General features: G+C 39.6%; 1 protein-coding gene across 1 annotated transcript in view; it reads right to left on the bottom strand.

Annotated features, from left to right (window-relative positions):
* Positions 1-14,799, bottom strand: part of TMTC2 (transmembrane O-mannosyltransferase targeting cadherins 2) — a 248,807-nt gene that overhangs the window by 146,256 nt on the left and 87,752 nt on the right. The window contains exon 2 of the mRNA XM_030456167.1: positions 2,176-2,746. Coding sequence (XP_030312027.1) covers positions 2,176-2,746 — 571 coding nt within the window. The remainder of the gene's footprint in view (positions 1-2,175; positions 2,747-14,799) is intronic.

Genomic DNA, 14,799 nt, shown 5'->3' with positions numbered 1-14,799 from the left:
TTCCTGGCATCCCAAGCCCTGCAGGATGATACATTCCTAAAATAAAAAAAAAAACTAATTTTTCAATAATTTTCATAAAAATTAAGTAAAAAAGAAGCCTTACTGAAGATATTTTATAACTGAAGCTCCCAGCTGATGATCCCATCACAGTAAATGAGTGAATAGAGGCTTCTCTACTAGTATTGAGGTAAACTCAGTCAGCAGAGCTCAGCCTGAACAGATGTACAAGGAAAATGTAGGCTAGAAATTTAGCACATTAGGAAATGTTTTTCTGGTAGATGAAGTAAAACACTCATATTTTTGTTCACTGTCATTCCTCACCATAAAATTCTCTCCAGCTAAAATCCAGTCTCCATAAAGGTTTGTAATCTACAAAGCACAGAATTATAATTTCTGTCGTTACAAATAGAAAAATAAATGAGGCACTGGCACTAGTTTCTGTCTGAGACAGGTCTCATGTGAGGTGAAAAAAACCCAGACAAGCCAGGTGTCCAAATGTAGAGCTCCACACCTAGCAAGACAGGACCTGTGTTCAAAGAGTGAGGATGTGGAAGCTTGGACTTCAATCACTTCACTTAAGCCTCTTCTGAACCAGTTTTCCCCTGGCCCTGAGTAAGAAAAAAAGGGGAAAAAGGGAAAAAAAAACAACAAACCACTCTTCCCTATTAAAAGTTCATAAGAAATGCCTGCAAAGGTTTTGAACAATGAGTATTCTGTAATACAAAACTTCCCAGCTCCATGACTGTATCTTGCTCGCTGTGGGCTGCAGTGAGGAACACCAGCACAGAACTGGTGTGAAGCCATGCACAAGGTGTTGAGAATGTTCAATGTGCCATATGAATGTTTCTGCCACTGCTTAATTCTATAGGATAGGCTGATACTTGAGCTATCAACCAAACTTCAGAAAAAATATATTTCTGTTACAGATGTACTTTTTTAAAACAAACAAAAAAACCAAAAACTCCACAAAACTTACTTTACTGTTTGCTTTCACACAGCATCAGGTGCACAATGTAACATACACTATTTGGCTACTGCTGACAGACTGACATTCAGAGATCTTAGATACCCCAATACACATGAATTAAAATGGGAAGAAATTATTCTTTCCTTTTCAATTTTGTCAGAAATTAGCATGATAACTAAGTCTATATGTCACAGAAGTTTACAAATGAAATGCCAGAGAATATCTGGTTTTTTGACTCTACATACATATTCAATACAAGTAGCAGTCATCACTCTACATTTTTTTTCAATTCAAGTGAGAACAAAATTTTAAAATCACATTGTTTCAGATGGATTGCAAAGAGCTATTTTGTTTTATTGCTTCTCTTGGTTATGTCTCACTGAAAAATGTGACAACACATGTCCCTATGAAACATTTTCCTCTTGTTAGGTCAGCATTTTTCTAAAAGCCATTTGTCTGAAAATAAAATTACATATACTCAGCTTATTCATTTGTACAGCAACTGATGCTAATGAGTCTTGATTCTGGCTGGGGTTTCTGGGTACCACTAGAATACAGGTGAGTTTGGGAGGGGGAAGCTACAGGATTTTGGTGGGTTTGTTTGCGTACTGATTTTACGTGTTTGTTCTTGGGTGAGAAGTTAAAAAGTGAGAAATACTTACTTTGTTACAGCAATAATATATTTAAGTCATAGCTACTACCAGGGGGAGAAAAAAAACACATGCCAAAGGCATGCCCCCACATTCTATGTGTTTCTGCTAAACTAGAACAGTAAGAGCTCTATCTTGCCTCAGAGAGCCTGTAGACAGGTATCAGCTGCTGAACTTGCACACCAAACTTAGGCTGAGTTTGCAAGATACAAGAGGATAAGAGTATGAATGAATTCTTTGCAAAAGGCAGCCAGAATTCCAGTGCTCAATGGTAAACAGAATGAGGAGGGAACTGCTGGAAGCAAGAAAAGTAATTGAAAAAATATATCCCTAGTGTCAAGTAACAGCAATGGATAATAACACATTGTTTAAACAAAATGTAAAAACCCCATACCAAACTGCTTTAAATGTTCTTTCAGCATTAGCCATATGTGCTTATTTTGGGGAGCTGACTAAACTCCTCAGAATTATTGTGTACTTAAAAACTCATCTAGCACCTGCTTAACAGCAATTGGTGGTGCCTCACGAATAGCGTTTGGGAAAGAAAAGGAGACTCACCTTGTACAAAGCAGGAATGATCTGATGCATTTTCAGTCGATGAAATACAAAGATATCGTACACTGCTGAAACGGCAAGAACAGTCACTCCTTGCTCCTTCCACAGCATGCTGCATCCTCCACACAGCCCTGCCCCCAAGATCCAGCCCCAAGTGATGGGTGAGGAACCTCTGGTAGAGCAGTGCTTCACGTAGCACATCAGGGAAAGCAGAAAGAAGAGGCAGGCTCCGATGTCTGCCCTCCCTACGATCCCTGCTACGGCTTCTGTGTGGATGGGATGAGATGCAAACAGCAGGCCAGCTATCAAGGTCCAGTATCCATCCCCGAACAGGATCCTGGAAAAGTTTGTGAAAAGGCCTGTGACTGCAGCATGTAACAGAACGTTCACCAGGTGGTAGCCCCAGGGGTCCATTCCTCCGACGGCGTGATTGATGCGGAAGGAGAGGGTGCAGAGAGGCCTGTATGACTTGTGGCTCCCACTGTGAGTGAGCAGCGTCCCCCAGAAGTCATTGTAGAAGATATGGGTCCATGGCGTCTCAGGCAAAAGGTCCTGGTTTGTCTTGATGGCTCGACTGAAAAAAACAAAAACTTCATCAGAAAAAAAAAAAAGGAGGTGCAAATGAAAGGTGGTGTGAAAATGGAATCACACTACTACACCCCAAGAAATAACAGCATTGCTTTGGTGCTGCTTTAATTCAAGTTTTAAATTTTTACAAGGAGGTGTTAGAAAACTACGCATCTATTGACTTCTCAATAAAGCAAGATTTCCATATAAATTGGCTTTTAAAACATTAGAAACAGATGTTATGCTGCTTCCATTAAATTAAAACACCCTTCAGTGACATTTTTCTGAGTCTAACCTAGAAGTAATCAGTTCAGATTTGATGAGCTATAATTAAAATGTAAAAGAAATCTGAAAACTTAAACATTACTGTTGGAACAACGGAACCTCCAGTAATTCACAACTAAAACCTCAACTGGCCTTTTATATTGAAATTTTAATTTTGATGTTGGAATGAATCTCATTGCCATGGATGAACAATAAATTCAGAAGTCAGTAAGCATGCAAATCTCCAGTGTTGTATGTGGCACTCCCATACATGTCTCATGCATAATTTGACTGACAACATTTTCAGCTAATACCTGGCTTGAGGCAGACAGATTTAATTTTTACAGATTAAAATACACCTTTTCTTTAAATTTCTTATACTTACAAGTAAGGAAAAGGCATTTTTAGGTTGTGCTAGCTTATGAATTCAAGTCTGTGTCAGCTTGATCAGAAAAAAAAAAATGCTGCAGCCTTCAGCTGCTGCCACCCTGGCAAGGACTAGTGCCAACCATTAGCAGTCTCCATGTCAAATTCAGTATTGTAAAAATCTGTCCCCCATAATGTTTGTACAAATAAAAGAATTTGCATTTAAAATTTATGCTGTGGGAGAATGTGTTAGACCTGTTTAGCTCAAAAAGATGACTAGAATTTAATTAGTTACTTGCCTTCATAACCAAAGTTGTACTTAAGCAGTTCTTTAAAGATGCATTGTAGCTACTACTGAGCTTATGACATTTAGCATTTATTTTAGCATGGTAATTAACATTAACTTCAGCAAACTCAAGACTTTTCTGTTAAAAATATTAAACAAGAATTAGACTTACATCTAATTCTTTACTCATTCCCTCTTTTTGCCTTTCTAATAAATATCTTCCCATACTTAAGAATTTTTCAATTCAGCTGAGGAAGAAACAAAATTGGTGCGAAACTCGGGCCAGCCTTTGAAACATGCTACTTTAATTCATACTCCAAGACTCCCCTCATGTTCTCACTCAAAAAAACCCAGACCCTTGGAATCTGTATCCAACTCCCCCTCCCTCTGTTTTTTTTTTCTTTTTTATGGTACTAGTTTCAGGAATGTTGCCTTGTTCTGTAAAGAAAAATGGTCAAACACTGATATGCCACAGCATCTCCATGCAAATACTCCAAATACCATGCAGCTCAGCATTTCCATTGTCCACAGCTCATTGCTGTAATGTTTCCAGACATGTTTCCTCTTGGCACGTCCTTTTATCTCTGCACATATGGAGGTTATTGGGAGGTCATCTTAAATCCTTTAAAGATCTGATGATGCCTTCTAGAATACTTGAAAACTTCATTTTTGCAGTGGATCAGGTTGCTTATATTTGTTTTCCCAACCCCACACACATTTTTCTCATTTTAGTCCTGTCACAAAAAAGCATTAGAAGAAAACAAGATCTTTGTTTTCACATTATTTATCTTGTCCTTTGGGGTAGCTCTTTCCTGAAATCTAAGTACGCTGTTTGTGATTTCAGTTTGTAGTATCACTCTCAGGCTCAACATAAGAAAACCAGCAAGAATAAAGCACGTGTTAGGCCAGAAAGAGTCCTGTATCTGAAAAAAACAATTTCTTAAGACTGACTCCCAAACAGTGAGCATAAGTAAGAATGGCTATCAGATGTCAGGAGTTGAAACCTTGAACTGCAGAAGTGTTTTTTTCTTGGGGAATTATTATGAAAATAAGTGGCAGTAATACTGCCAGCACAACTGCCCTCCCCTGAGGCACAGACAGCATTCTGCTACAAAGAGCCCAGGTGGTGCAGAGGTTAGTCCCAGGAAATGGTAGCTTTTATTCTCTCTTTTGCCAATGTGGCCATTTCCAAAACTTGAAGCCTTGCAACCACTTTAAAATAAATAAATGGAACTGCAATTACCCGTACACATGAAAACAACCCTGCACTTGATTGCTGCACTTGTTAAGCACAGAGACCAGCCTGCTCCCTCTGAGTAGCTCTTTTTCATGCAGCACATACCCATATTGGACTACTACCAACCAAAAGTAAACTGCTTTTCTCCAATTCATAAAGAAACCTATTGCACATTATGAATGCATTAATTCAGGCGAGTTTTATTCATAGCCTTAACAACAAACTTGATGCAGTCTTGATCCTTTCTTGTTCAGTTCTCTTCATATTAAAAATTTAAAGTAAAGAACTACAAAAACACACCAAACCACCAAGAAAAAAAATCTTACCAAATAAAAATTTTCAGAAAGTCTGGAAGGTACTGTATTGATCACTTTATATTTGGGTACTGAATTAACTGGAAAAATCTTGAAATACTCCTGGTTTCTCATGCCCATAATATTAAGAGAAGCTGCCAATTCCAGCTTACTCAGTGGTCCAGTCAAGTAAAATGTTAAATTCTCTGACTCAAGATTTGAAATAAAGTTAAAATTCTTTCCCTAAGCTTGTTTTTTGCTAAATACTTGAAAGTAAAAAAAGAAAATATCTGGATAACGCTTTGAGATATTTGGAAAGTCTAATACAAGAGAAAATCCAGATGTTCCACAGCAAAGAAGCAAGTCACACATAGGCTCCTTGCAAACATTCAACAACCGCCCTGTTTCGCATTATAAAATGCAGTAAAAACACACCTGGCCAACGTTAGACTTGACTGCACAGAAGGATGCAGGAATACAAGCATCTGAGATACTGGAGCCAAGCAGCTGTAATTTTGCCCTCAGTAGTGGACTATGTCTCAGTAACACTAAGGACAACAACCCGGACACCATTACAGTAGGTCAGACAGAAACAGATCCTACCCAGCTGGGGCTGTGCCCATCTGCATCCCCAGCCTGGCTGTCTAACATGACTGGCTAGAATTAGCCCTTTTATGTTTATCTTGGTGAAAGCCTGTAGAAGAGGAGGCTCAGGGGAGACCTCATCACTCTCTACAACTCCCTGAAAGGAGGGGGTAGCCAGGGGGGCGTTGGTCTCTTTTCCTAGGCAACTCTCAGCAAGACAAGAGAGCACAGTCTTAAGTTGTGCCAGAGGAGGTTTAGGTTGGACATTAGAAAGAATTTCTTTACTGAGAGGGTGATCAGGCATTGGAATGGGCTGCCCAGGGAAGTAGTTGATTTTCCATCCCTGGAGATATTTAAAAAGAGACTGGATGTGGCACTCAGTGCCATGGTCTGGTAACTGCAGCAGTAGTGGATCAAGGGTTTGACTCGATCTCTGAGGTCCCTTCCAACCCAGCCAATTCTATGATTCTATGATTTTAAGGGAGAGCATACAAAGTTTGTATCTAACAAAAGAATGAAAATAATTGGTGCTAAATTGCTCAAGTCAGGACCCTGAGGTTAGCATCAGCCACCCCCCCATGAGCCTCCAGGAATACCAGCCCCTGCCCCAGGAACACATCAGTAGGCTTGGTCTCCATCCCTGCACAGCCCTTCCCTCTCTCTCTGTAGGCCTCCCTGAGATGGGCCACAGGCCCACATCTGGGCACAGCCTCAGCACCAGGGAAGTGCTCAATGTTTCCAGTTGCTTCCCTCCTCTCCTGGCTGGGGCAAGGCTCAGGTTTTCTTCAATTACTAAATTAACAAGCTGTTAGCTCTGCTGCAGCACTGATGCTTAGTTGCCTATTTCCACAGCAATTTTGAAAGCATTCCCTCTTCACGGCCTGGCAGGAAGCACGGATGCATCCTTTGTAAAGTCTCTCATGCTGGCAGCCACCCGGGCTCTTAGCAGATAGAAAATTATATTAATTGTTGGCTCCAGGAAAGACTCTGGGATAAAGGAAACTACAAAATGCCTTATTAGCCTTGTCTTCTCCTTCACTCACAGTTTACCTTCAGGTTACATCCCTCAGATTAGTCCAATCTTGCTAATGGGCATAACAAGAAAAACTCTCCAACTGCACTCATCACTCTTGAACAGAGCCACAAATTCTGCTCTTGTTAAAAGGCAGCAGGTCACCAGGGAAAGTCATTTTTCAAAACTCCAACAGAACTGACTTTTTTACTTTCAAGCAGCCTTAGATAAGGTTTGCAGACTCAGCCAGGGAACTTGCTTTCTCACATTAATACCCGCCCATTTCACACATCCCAGGAGAGTGGGATATCTTATTCAGTTGATGGGTTTGAGGGGGGGTAGAAAAGCTATCGGTTCTTCAGAAATGGAAGTCTGAAGACAAAAATTGTAAAGGCAAAATCAAAATTTTTAATCCACTCAAAACCATCCTTAAACCACTTATTCGCCTAGGTCAGTACACACACCTTGAGCACAATTCAGTAAACATTTTTTTTTTCAGCAAACTAAGAAGTGCCAGAAATCCAGCAGTTCACACATGCACATACACATGTATACACACACACACAAAATCCCAGATGTTTTAAAAATTAACAGCTATATACATCCTAAACTTCTGCACTAGTGCTAAACTGATCCAGGTGTTAACACCAGGGTAAAAAAACAGATGCAACATTCTAAAGTGATTTAACGCGTTAAGCCGTATGTTCAGCTTCAATATTGCTAATGGTCCCCATATGCTGAAAGTGAACATCAGCATTTGAAGTAGAGAACATATTTTAAAGAAAAAGGAGAACTCCCAAATGTGCACACAGGAAGCCATTGACCAGCCCTCTCCCGCATAAAACAGATAGGCTGTGATGGAATGGGAAGTCTCTGCTTGGAGGTTTCTTTGTTGTTTTTCCTCAAGATCATTGAGAAGTATTTTTCATCTACGCCCTTTTCATAAATAACTATGGGAAAGCACCCTAGAGTATTTTTACAGTGCACCTTAACAAGTCATCCTACAGATACTTTCAAGATTACATGTTGCTTATACAGACAACAAGCCTGAAAACGCAGCTAGAGCCTACTTTATGTACTCCAACAGTTTCACATCTCCCAAATACACAGCAGCCCAGTTGGCTTTCCATGCTATTTACAGGTTATCTGAAGACACAGGGTGTTACTCAGAAGAGACTGGTGGTAATAGTTACATGTAGCACTGAATGCTGGTGGGCAACTGCCCTAACCACAGAAGTATGCTACTTATATTGATTTTCTTATTGACTAAGAGAGCTTTGAAAACTTTGAAAACCGAACATTTTGGTTACAAGAAGGTTGAGATAGCCTGAGAAATCTTTTCCACCTGAAACATAAATATTTCAAAAGCTAACTATAAAGGCTTTGAACTGTATAACATATGCCTTTTCACTTCTATTAATGCTAACCCTAAGAGCACCTCACTCCCTCTCATGTTTAAGCTTCAGCCTGACATAACAAGTCCACAGAAGATGGACTATGTGAAATTTGAAACCCTAATTAATATCAACAGCCTGGCATACTTCATTATTCATGCACAGGTACAAAATGCATGCTGGAGGGAAGTGAGAGAAGTGATTAATATTTTCTAAAGCAGGACAATGAGACACCAACTCAGGAGGCAGCAGATAAAAACAGAGGAAGAAAAAGGGCTCCTGTCTTCGTGTCTGTCCTGAGTTTCTTTACCACAGCATGTGCAGTAGTTTGCGGGGGGGAGGATTTAAAAAACCACATTCCTAAACCAGAAAATGCTTTCTGCTTTCTCACAGCTCTGTCATAAGCTAACTTCTCTCCCAACTACACTGTACAACACAAAGCCAATAACTGTTCCTGTTATGAGAATATGAGACACTTCATATTTACCTGATAACATTCTTTCAAATACACATTCAAGGTTATTCTTCAAAATATTCCTCAGTGCCAAACACCTGCCTGGCAATGTCACAATTTGTTTATTGTGTTTGTGTATATATACAAGTGTGTGTGTCTGTGTGTACTACCATCTTCTGAAGCGTGGTCACAATTTATAGTTGGAACTCTTCTGATGCCCTTTTCAAATCTATTTTAGATGATAAAAGTGGGCCCAGCAGGCCTTATTAGATTTTACTGTTCTGCAGTAGAATATAGCACTAAACTATTTCTCTTCCCCACCTCCCTCTGAAAAAATAAAACAAATAATTTTTGCCATTCCACCATGCAGCAACTCCTAACAGTACAAGGATGGACATTTTAGGGCCTGAGAACAGTCACTGAATTAGATGTGTTTTCTTAACCAGACAAAGCAAATTACTATTAAACTACTTCTTTTGACAAACCACCTTCTAAATACACAGAAAGACACATTTTAAGCCATTACCTGAAAATGAGGGCACATCTGCTGTAAAACCATGCAACAGAGTTCATGCATGAACTACCACCATGGTGCTGAGGGAGCTGGCGGAGGTCATTGCTAGGCCACTCTCCATCATCTTCAGTAACAGGAGAGGTGCCTGAGGACTGGAGGATAGCAAATGTCACTCCAGTCTACAAGAAGGGCAAGAAGGAAGACCCGGGTAACTATAGACCGGTCAGCCTCACCTCCATCCCTGGAAAGGTGATGGAACAACTTGTTCTTGTCACTATGTCCAGGCATATCAAGGACATGGGGGTCATCAAGAGCAGTCAGCATGGTTTTATCAAGGGTAAATCATGTTTGACTAACCTCATAGCCTTCTATGAGGAAATTACTAGGTGGATAGATGATGGAAGAGCGGTAGATGTGGTTTATCTTGATTTCAGTAAAGCATTTGACACCGTCTCTCACAGCATCCTTGTAGATAAGTTGATCAAGTATGGGTTTGGTGATCAGGTAGTGAGGTGGATCAGGAACTGGTTGAAAGGAAGGAGTCAGAGAGTTGTAGTCAATGGGGCAGAATCTGGTTGGAGGTGTGTGACTAGTGGAGTCCCTCAGGGGTCGGTACTGGGACCGGTGTTGTTCAATATCTTCATCAACGACTTGGATGAGGGTATAGAATGTACCCTCAGCAAGTTTGCTGATGACACTAAGCTGGGAGGAGTGGCTGACACACCAGAGGGCTGTGCTGCCATTCAGAGAGACTTAGACAGGCTGGAGAGTTGGGCAGAGAGAAACATGATGAAATTCAACAAGGGGAAGTGTAGAGTTTTGCATTTGGGGAAGAACAACACGATGGCCCAGTATAGGTTGGGGGCTGACCTGCTGGAGAGCAGTGTAGGTGAAAGAGACCTGGGGGTCCTGGTAGACAAGAGGATGACCATGAGCCAGCAATGTGCCCTTGTGGCCAAGAAGGCCAATGGCATCCTGGGGTGCATTAGAAAGGGTGTGGTTAGTAGGTCAAGAGAGGTTCTCCTCCCCCTCTATTCTGCATTGGTGAGGCCGCACCTGGAGTATTGTGTCCAGTTCTGGGCCCCTGAGTTCAAGAAGGACAGGGAAGTGCTTGAAAGAGTCCAGCGCAGAGCTACTAAGATGATTAAGGGAGTGGAACATCTCCCTTATGAGGAAAGGCTGAGGGAGATGGGTCTCTTTAGTTTGGAGAAAAGGAGACTGAGGGGTGACCTCATCAATGTTTTCAAATATGTAAGGAGTGAGTGTCAGGGAGATGGAGTTAGGCTTTTCTCAGTGGTGACCAGTGATAGGACAAGGGGTAATGGGTGTAAATTGGAGCATAGGAGGTTCAAGTTGAATATCCGGAAAAATTTTTTTACTGTAAGGGTGACAGAGCCCTGGAACAGGCTGCCCAGGGGGGTCGTGGAGTCTCCTTCACTGGAGACATTCAAAACCCGCCTGGACACGTTCCTATGCGAAGTGCTCTAGGTGGCCCTGCTCTGGCAGGGGGGGTTGGACTAGATGATCTTTCGAGGTCCCTTCCAACCCCAAGGATTCTATGATACATCAGTCCCTGACCATCCACTTCTCTGTTCTTTTCAGCACATGGCAGACTACATTGAGGAAAAAAAAGCTCAGTAATTCAGTTCTCAAAAAATCACTTTTTTTTTTCCCCCATCGAATCTATTTTTTGACACAGCAGTTTCAGAAAGTTCAAGGAAATTGTACATAATTATCCTTAAACATATGCCTTTTATGCACTCTAAAGTCTGAAAAAAATATTTAGATGGCACTGACTTATTTTTAGTGAAGCGTTGAAGAGAATACTCAAGAACACATACACATGCAAATATAGAAATAATGAGTAATGGAGAAAATTCTGAACTACAACATGACATTTCTACAAGCTTTTTATGTTTGGGAGTGAGGAGGGTGGTAGAGGATAAAAAAAAGCATCATGTTATTTTGTGTATGTTCCTTTCTTCAAGCCTTTTTATTTAAACACCAAGAAAAACCCAAAACCACTTTCGTTAAACAAGGCCTGGTCTAAACTTAAGTTTTACTGTTTTAACTGAAAGCTGTTATTTAAGATCTATTTAGTGAAAACTGGTATATGTATATCCACAGAGGCCAAGTGATTCAGAGAACAGTCAGACCCACTCTGTGGTTGATTATCCAAAGCACAGCCAAGCACAAACCCCACCACACTACTAACTATCAGGTATGGAATTTTTGTCCATCAAGAATTCTCCTATCTCCAAAAAGTCACCTCCTCTCTCCCCCTTCAGCTCCACCATAAGATGCATAAATGCATAAAACCAGTGTTTTGACACACACCAATTGTACATGTCTCATCACTTTTCCTACCCAAAGATACCATGGTAGCAGCTTTGTGGGGTGGTTTTGGTTTGTTTGGGTTTTTTTAAATATTTTACAGAAAGAACATTTTCCATTTATGTTAAGCACATTTTGATATCTTACAAATATTTAAGCTGAGGTCTTAAGACTATTTTGTATAGCAAAACGCTAACTCTGATATGTTTTTTCTTGTCCTATGTCCATTTTTAGTAGAACTGCCCTCAAAAGTTGCCAAATTATATAAAGATCACACGCAAATATATTAACTTAGCACACTTCAAAAGGTATCATTTTCAGACAGTAAATTCCAAATAAAGGAGTAAGTGAAAATAGAATGCTTTAAATATTTCTTTCCTGAAATGAGTTTGGTCTAAGGAATCAAACAGATGCAACTGGTCTTCAAAATTAACCCTATCTTCCTAGTCTGGTTTACCAACTTCTGATTTGCAGTCACAGGTGAATGTGGTTATAGCCCTATTTATAGTCAGATGCTAAATATGAAGAAAAAAATTGAATTCTCTATGAGAATCTAAAAAATAAATTTATTTTGAGTCAGCTTCAAAGTCCAGCTGCACAACCATGAATCAAAGATACCATTTCAGTGAAACTTTCTGAGGAAGAAAAAGAGGAAGCTCAGGAAACATACAAAACAAAGAAAGCTTAACTTGATAGAAGAAACAGCCAGAAATGTTAACATATACTTGAGATCAAACTCAAGGCTTACGCTTCTCAGCACTGGAATCAACCAAAAGATTTAAATTATCTTTTCAGAAAATTTCACATAAAAAAAAAATTTGCATCACTTTTCCTTCTCAAATTCCTTTTAAGCAAAACTCCTAGAGAATATATTGAAGGGCTAAAATCTGGCTACAAACATTTGTGACAGTCAGAGGTAGACTTTATCTGTAGGCCTTGCCACATATGTGTCAGAAAAATTCCTAGAAGTTTTGGGTTTTATTTAGTAGAAAGAAAAAAATATAAATGGAACTTGCTACAGACGTATGTAAAAATAATGTTTTTTTTTAAAAAAAGAATGAGTTCTGTCAAAAAGTAAAACAATCCAGATAATTAAGACCAATATTTAGTCCCACAAAGATGTGCAATGACTTCTTTTAGTGAATACTGTCCTACATAGTCCTACATGAAAGAACCATGCTCTTTCCAGCTCTTCAACTTCTTTACAGAAATACTGTGGGATGTTCTTTATAAACATGCTTTATTGGAGCAGACTGGCACCCATTAGTTTGGAAGACATTGATACTACTGAAAAAGGTTCAAATGAGTTTGACTGATTTGTTTCACCTTTGTTCCTTAATAGCTTATCCAGATGCAGGGGTCCACTAGAGAAAACCAAATGTTGTGGCATGCCATAGCAACTGTGAAACACTGGATATTGAAATCACAGCAATGTTCAAAATTAATGTCATTTTCCCTTTTTTCTTAGTTAAGAGTACCCAGATAGTAGGCAAGCATTTGGGAGTGACATCAAAAGGACTAATCACAGCTATTTTGTAAAAGAAACTATGGGCTTTATAGTTGCCAGTCATATGCAGGTCTACACCAAGTATGCTCTCAAAGATTTTACAGGATGCTGTCAAAGATTGAGCTAAAAAGCCAGGAAATTAAAAACTAGTTGAATTATGTTATCAGAAAACAGAGGATAAAATTCAGATTTCTGCTATACTGGGGTTAATCCACATTAATATTGGAATAACCTCCAGTTTATGTCAGTGAAAGCAATAGAGTTTTATAATCAAACTCAATTGGCATAAGCTTTTATAGCCTTTTAATAGACCTTTTAGATTTCCATACATAAAACCAAAACAACCAGAGACCATTCCTTTCTATGTTTTAGAGCAGCTGTTGGGAGGCAGTCAGGAATTAAAAAGTATTTCAGATGACAGCCCAGGTAAACCAAAGCCAGTACCAGAATGAAGTACCTGATCAACCTTCCTGACAATACCATTACAGCTAATTGAGCCAAGCTACAAGTAAAAAAAGCAGCTAGTGTTGAACTAAGACAGTGCCAGATGTCCAATTCTACAGTAGTCAACCACTTGAACTTTTCTGCATGAGTGACTTGCTTGCCATTTCATTTATTCTATATTTTTGCAGCAGTTTTAGCTCTCCTAAGAAGTATCCTTTTAAAAAACGGAGGTCTGAAGATCTACTGGAAGAAAAAAAGCCAATATTTATTGCTAGGCTTAACTTCCCTACTGTAATATTTAAGTTCAGCCACCCCTGACAGCAGCACAACAGAGGACTACATGTCTCCTACCATCTGAGAAACTCAAGTGCCAAAAAAGATACAGTATTTCATAACTCTGCCCTTTAGACAACAGCCATAAGTTCTGCCTGAAGAGATCTATAAAGGAAAGCTGATCGAACACAAAGCTTTACGAAAGCCTTAAAAAGTGAACAGCTTGCTTCTCTCAGTAATCTACAACAAAACCAAAAGTGGTCTGTGTGGAAATGATTCATGTAGAGTATTTTATTAAGACAGAAATTCTAAGTTGTCTCTCAAAACTCTAGCACTGCTAATGGACAATGATAATTTTGCATTTTCCATTCAGAAGGACAACTGGTGGAGATCACAATAGAAAAAACACAAAACTTCAAACATAGAGGAAAACAAATAACAGGTAGATTAAGAGACTTACATTGAACTCAGTGCAATGAAGGTGACCCAAATATAAGACTGCCTGCAGAGGTCAGCCAGTACTTTCAGACCTCAAAAAGGAGAAACAGGGTGCAGTGTGCGATTGCATCTGTCAATAAGGCAAGTGTATTCTCTTCAAATATCTCAGCTTCTCACATAAGGACAGATGAAATACAGAATTTCACCTTGGAGAGAAGCTTCAGCTTGCCTAAATTTGAATCAAGTCTGTTTTCTACCAGGGATCTGCATGTGTTTTATGTATACCATTTAAGAAATGGCATTGTAATGCCCTCTTTGTTTTTGCTTTGGGGTTTTCTTTATTTGTTGTTGTTTTGTTTGTTTCCCAAAGAGCAACACTCCATTTGAATCTTTACATAAACTACAGCACACATCTATTGCCTACAAAGCTGGGGCAGGTTACTTCTTCGGAGTTCAGGCTCCCACTTTGTTGTCTCTCATGGCATTACAAGCCACTGAAAGTTTAATGAAGAAAATTACAGTTTGCCAGAGCATATAAAATAGCAGGATGTATTCATTTCTGCACAATAAAACCAACCTAGAGTAACAAAAGGAGTAAGCAGTTTCTCCTCTACCACACTTGGCTTTTTTTTTTTTCTAGAACTCTACAGTGATCTTGC

Source organism: Calypte anna, chromosome 1, assembly GCF_003957555.1.
Source record: "Calypte anna isolate BGI_N300 chromosome 1, bCalAnn1_v1.p, whole genome shotgun sequence".
NCBI classification, from domain to species: domain Eukaryota; kingdom Metazoa; phylum Chordata; class Aves; order Apodiformes; family Trochilidae; genus Calypte; species Calypte anna.
The sequence above is the reverse complement of the archived record's forward strand: the minus strand, read 5'-3'. Positions and strand labels throughout refer to the sequence as shown.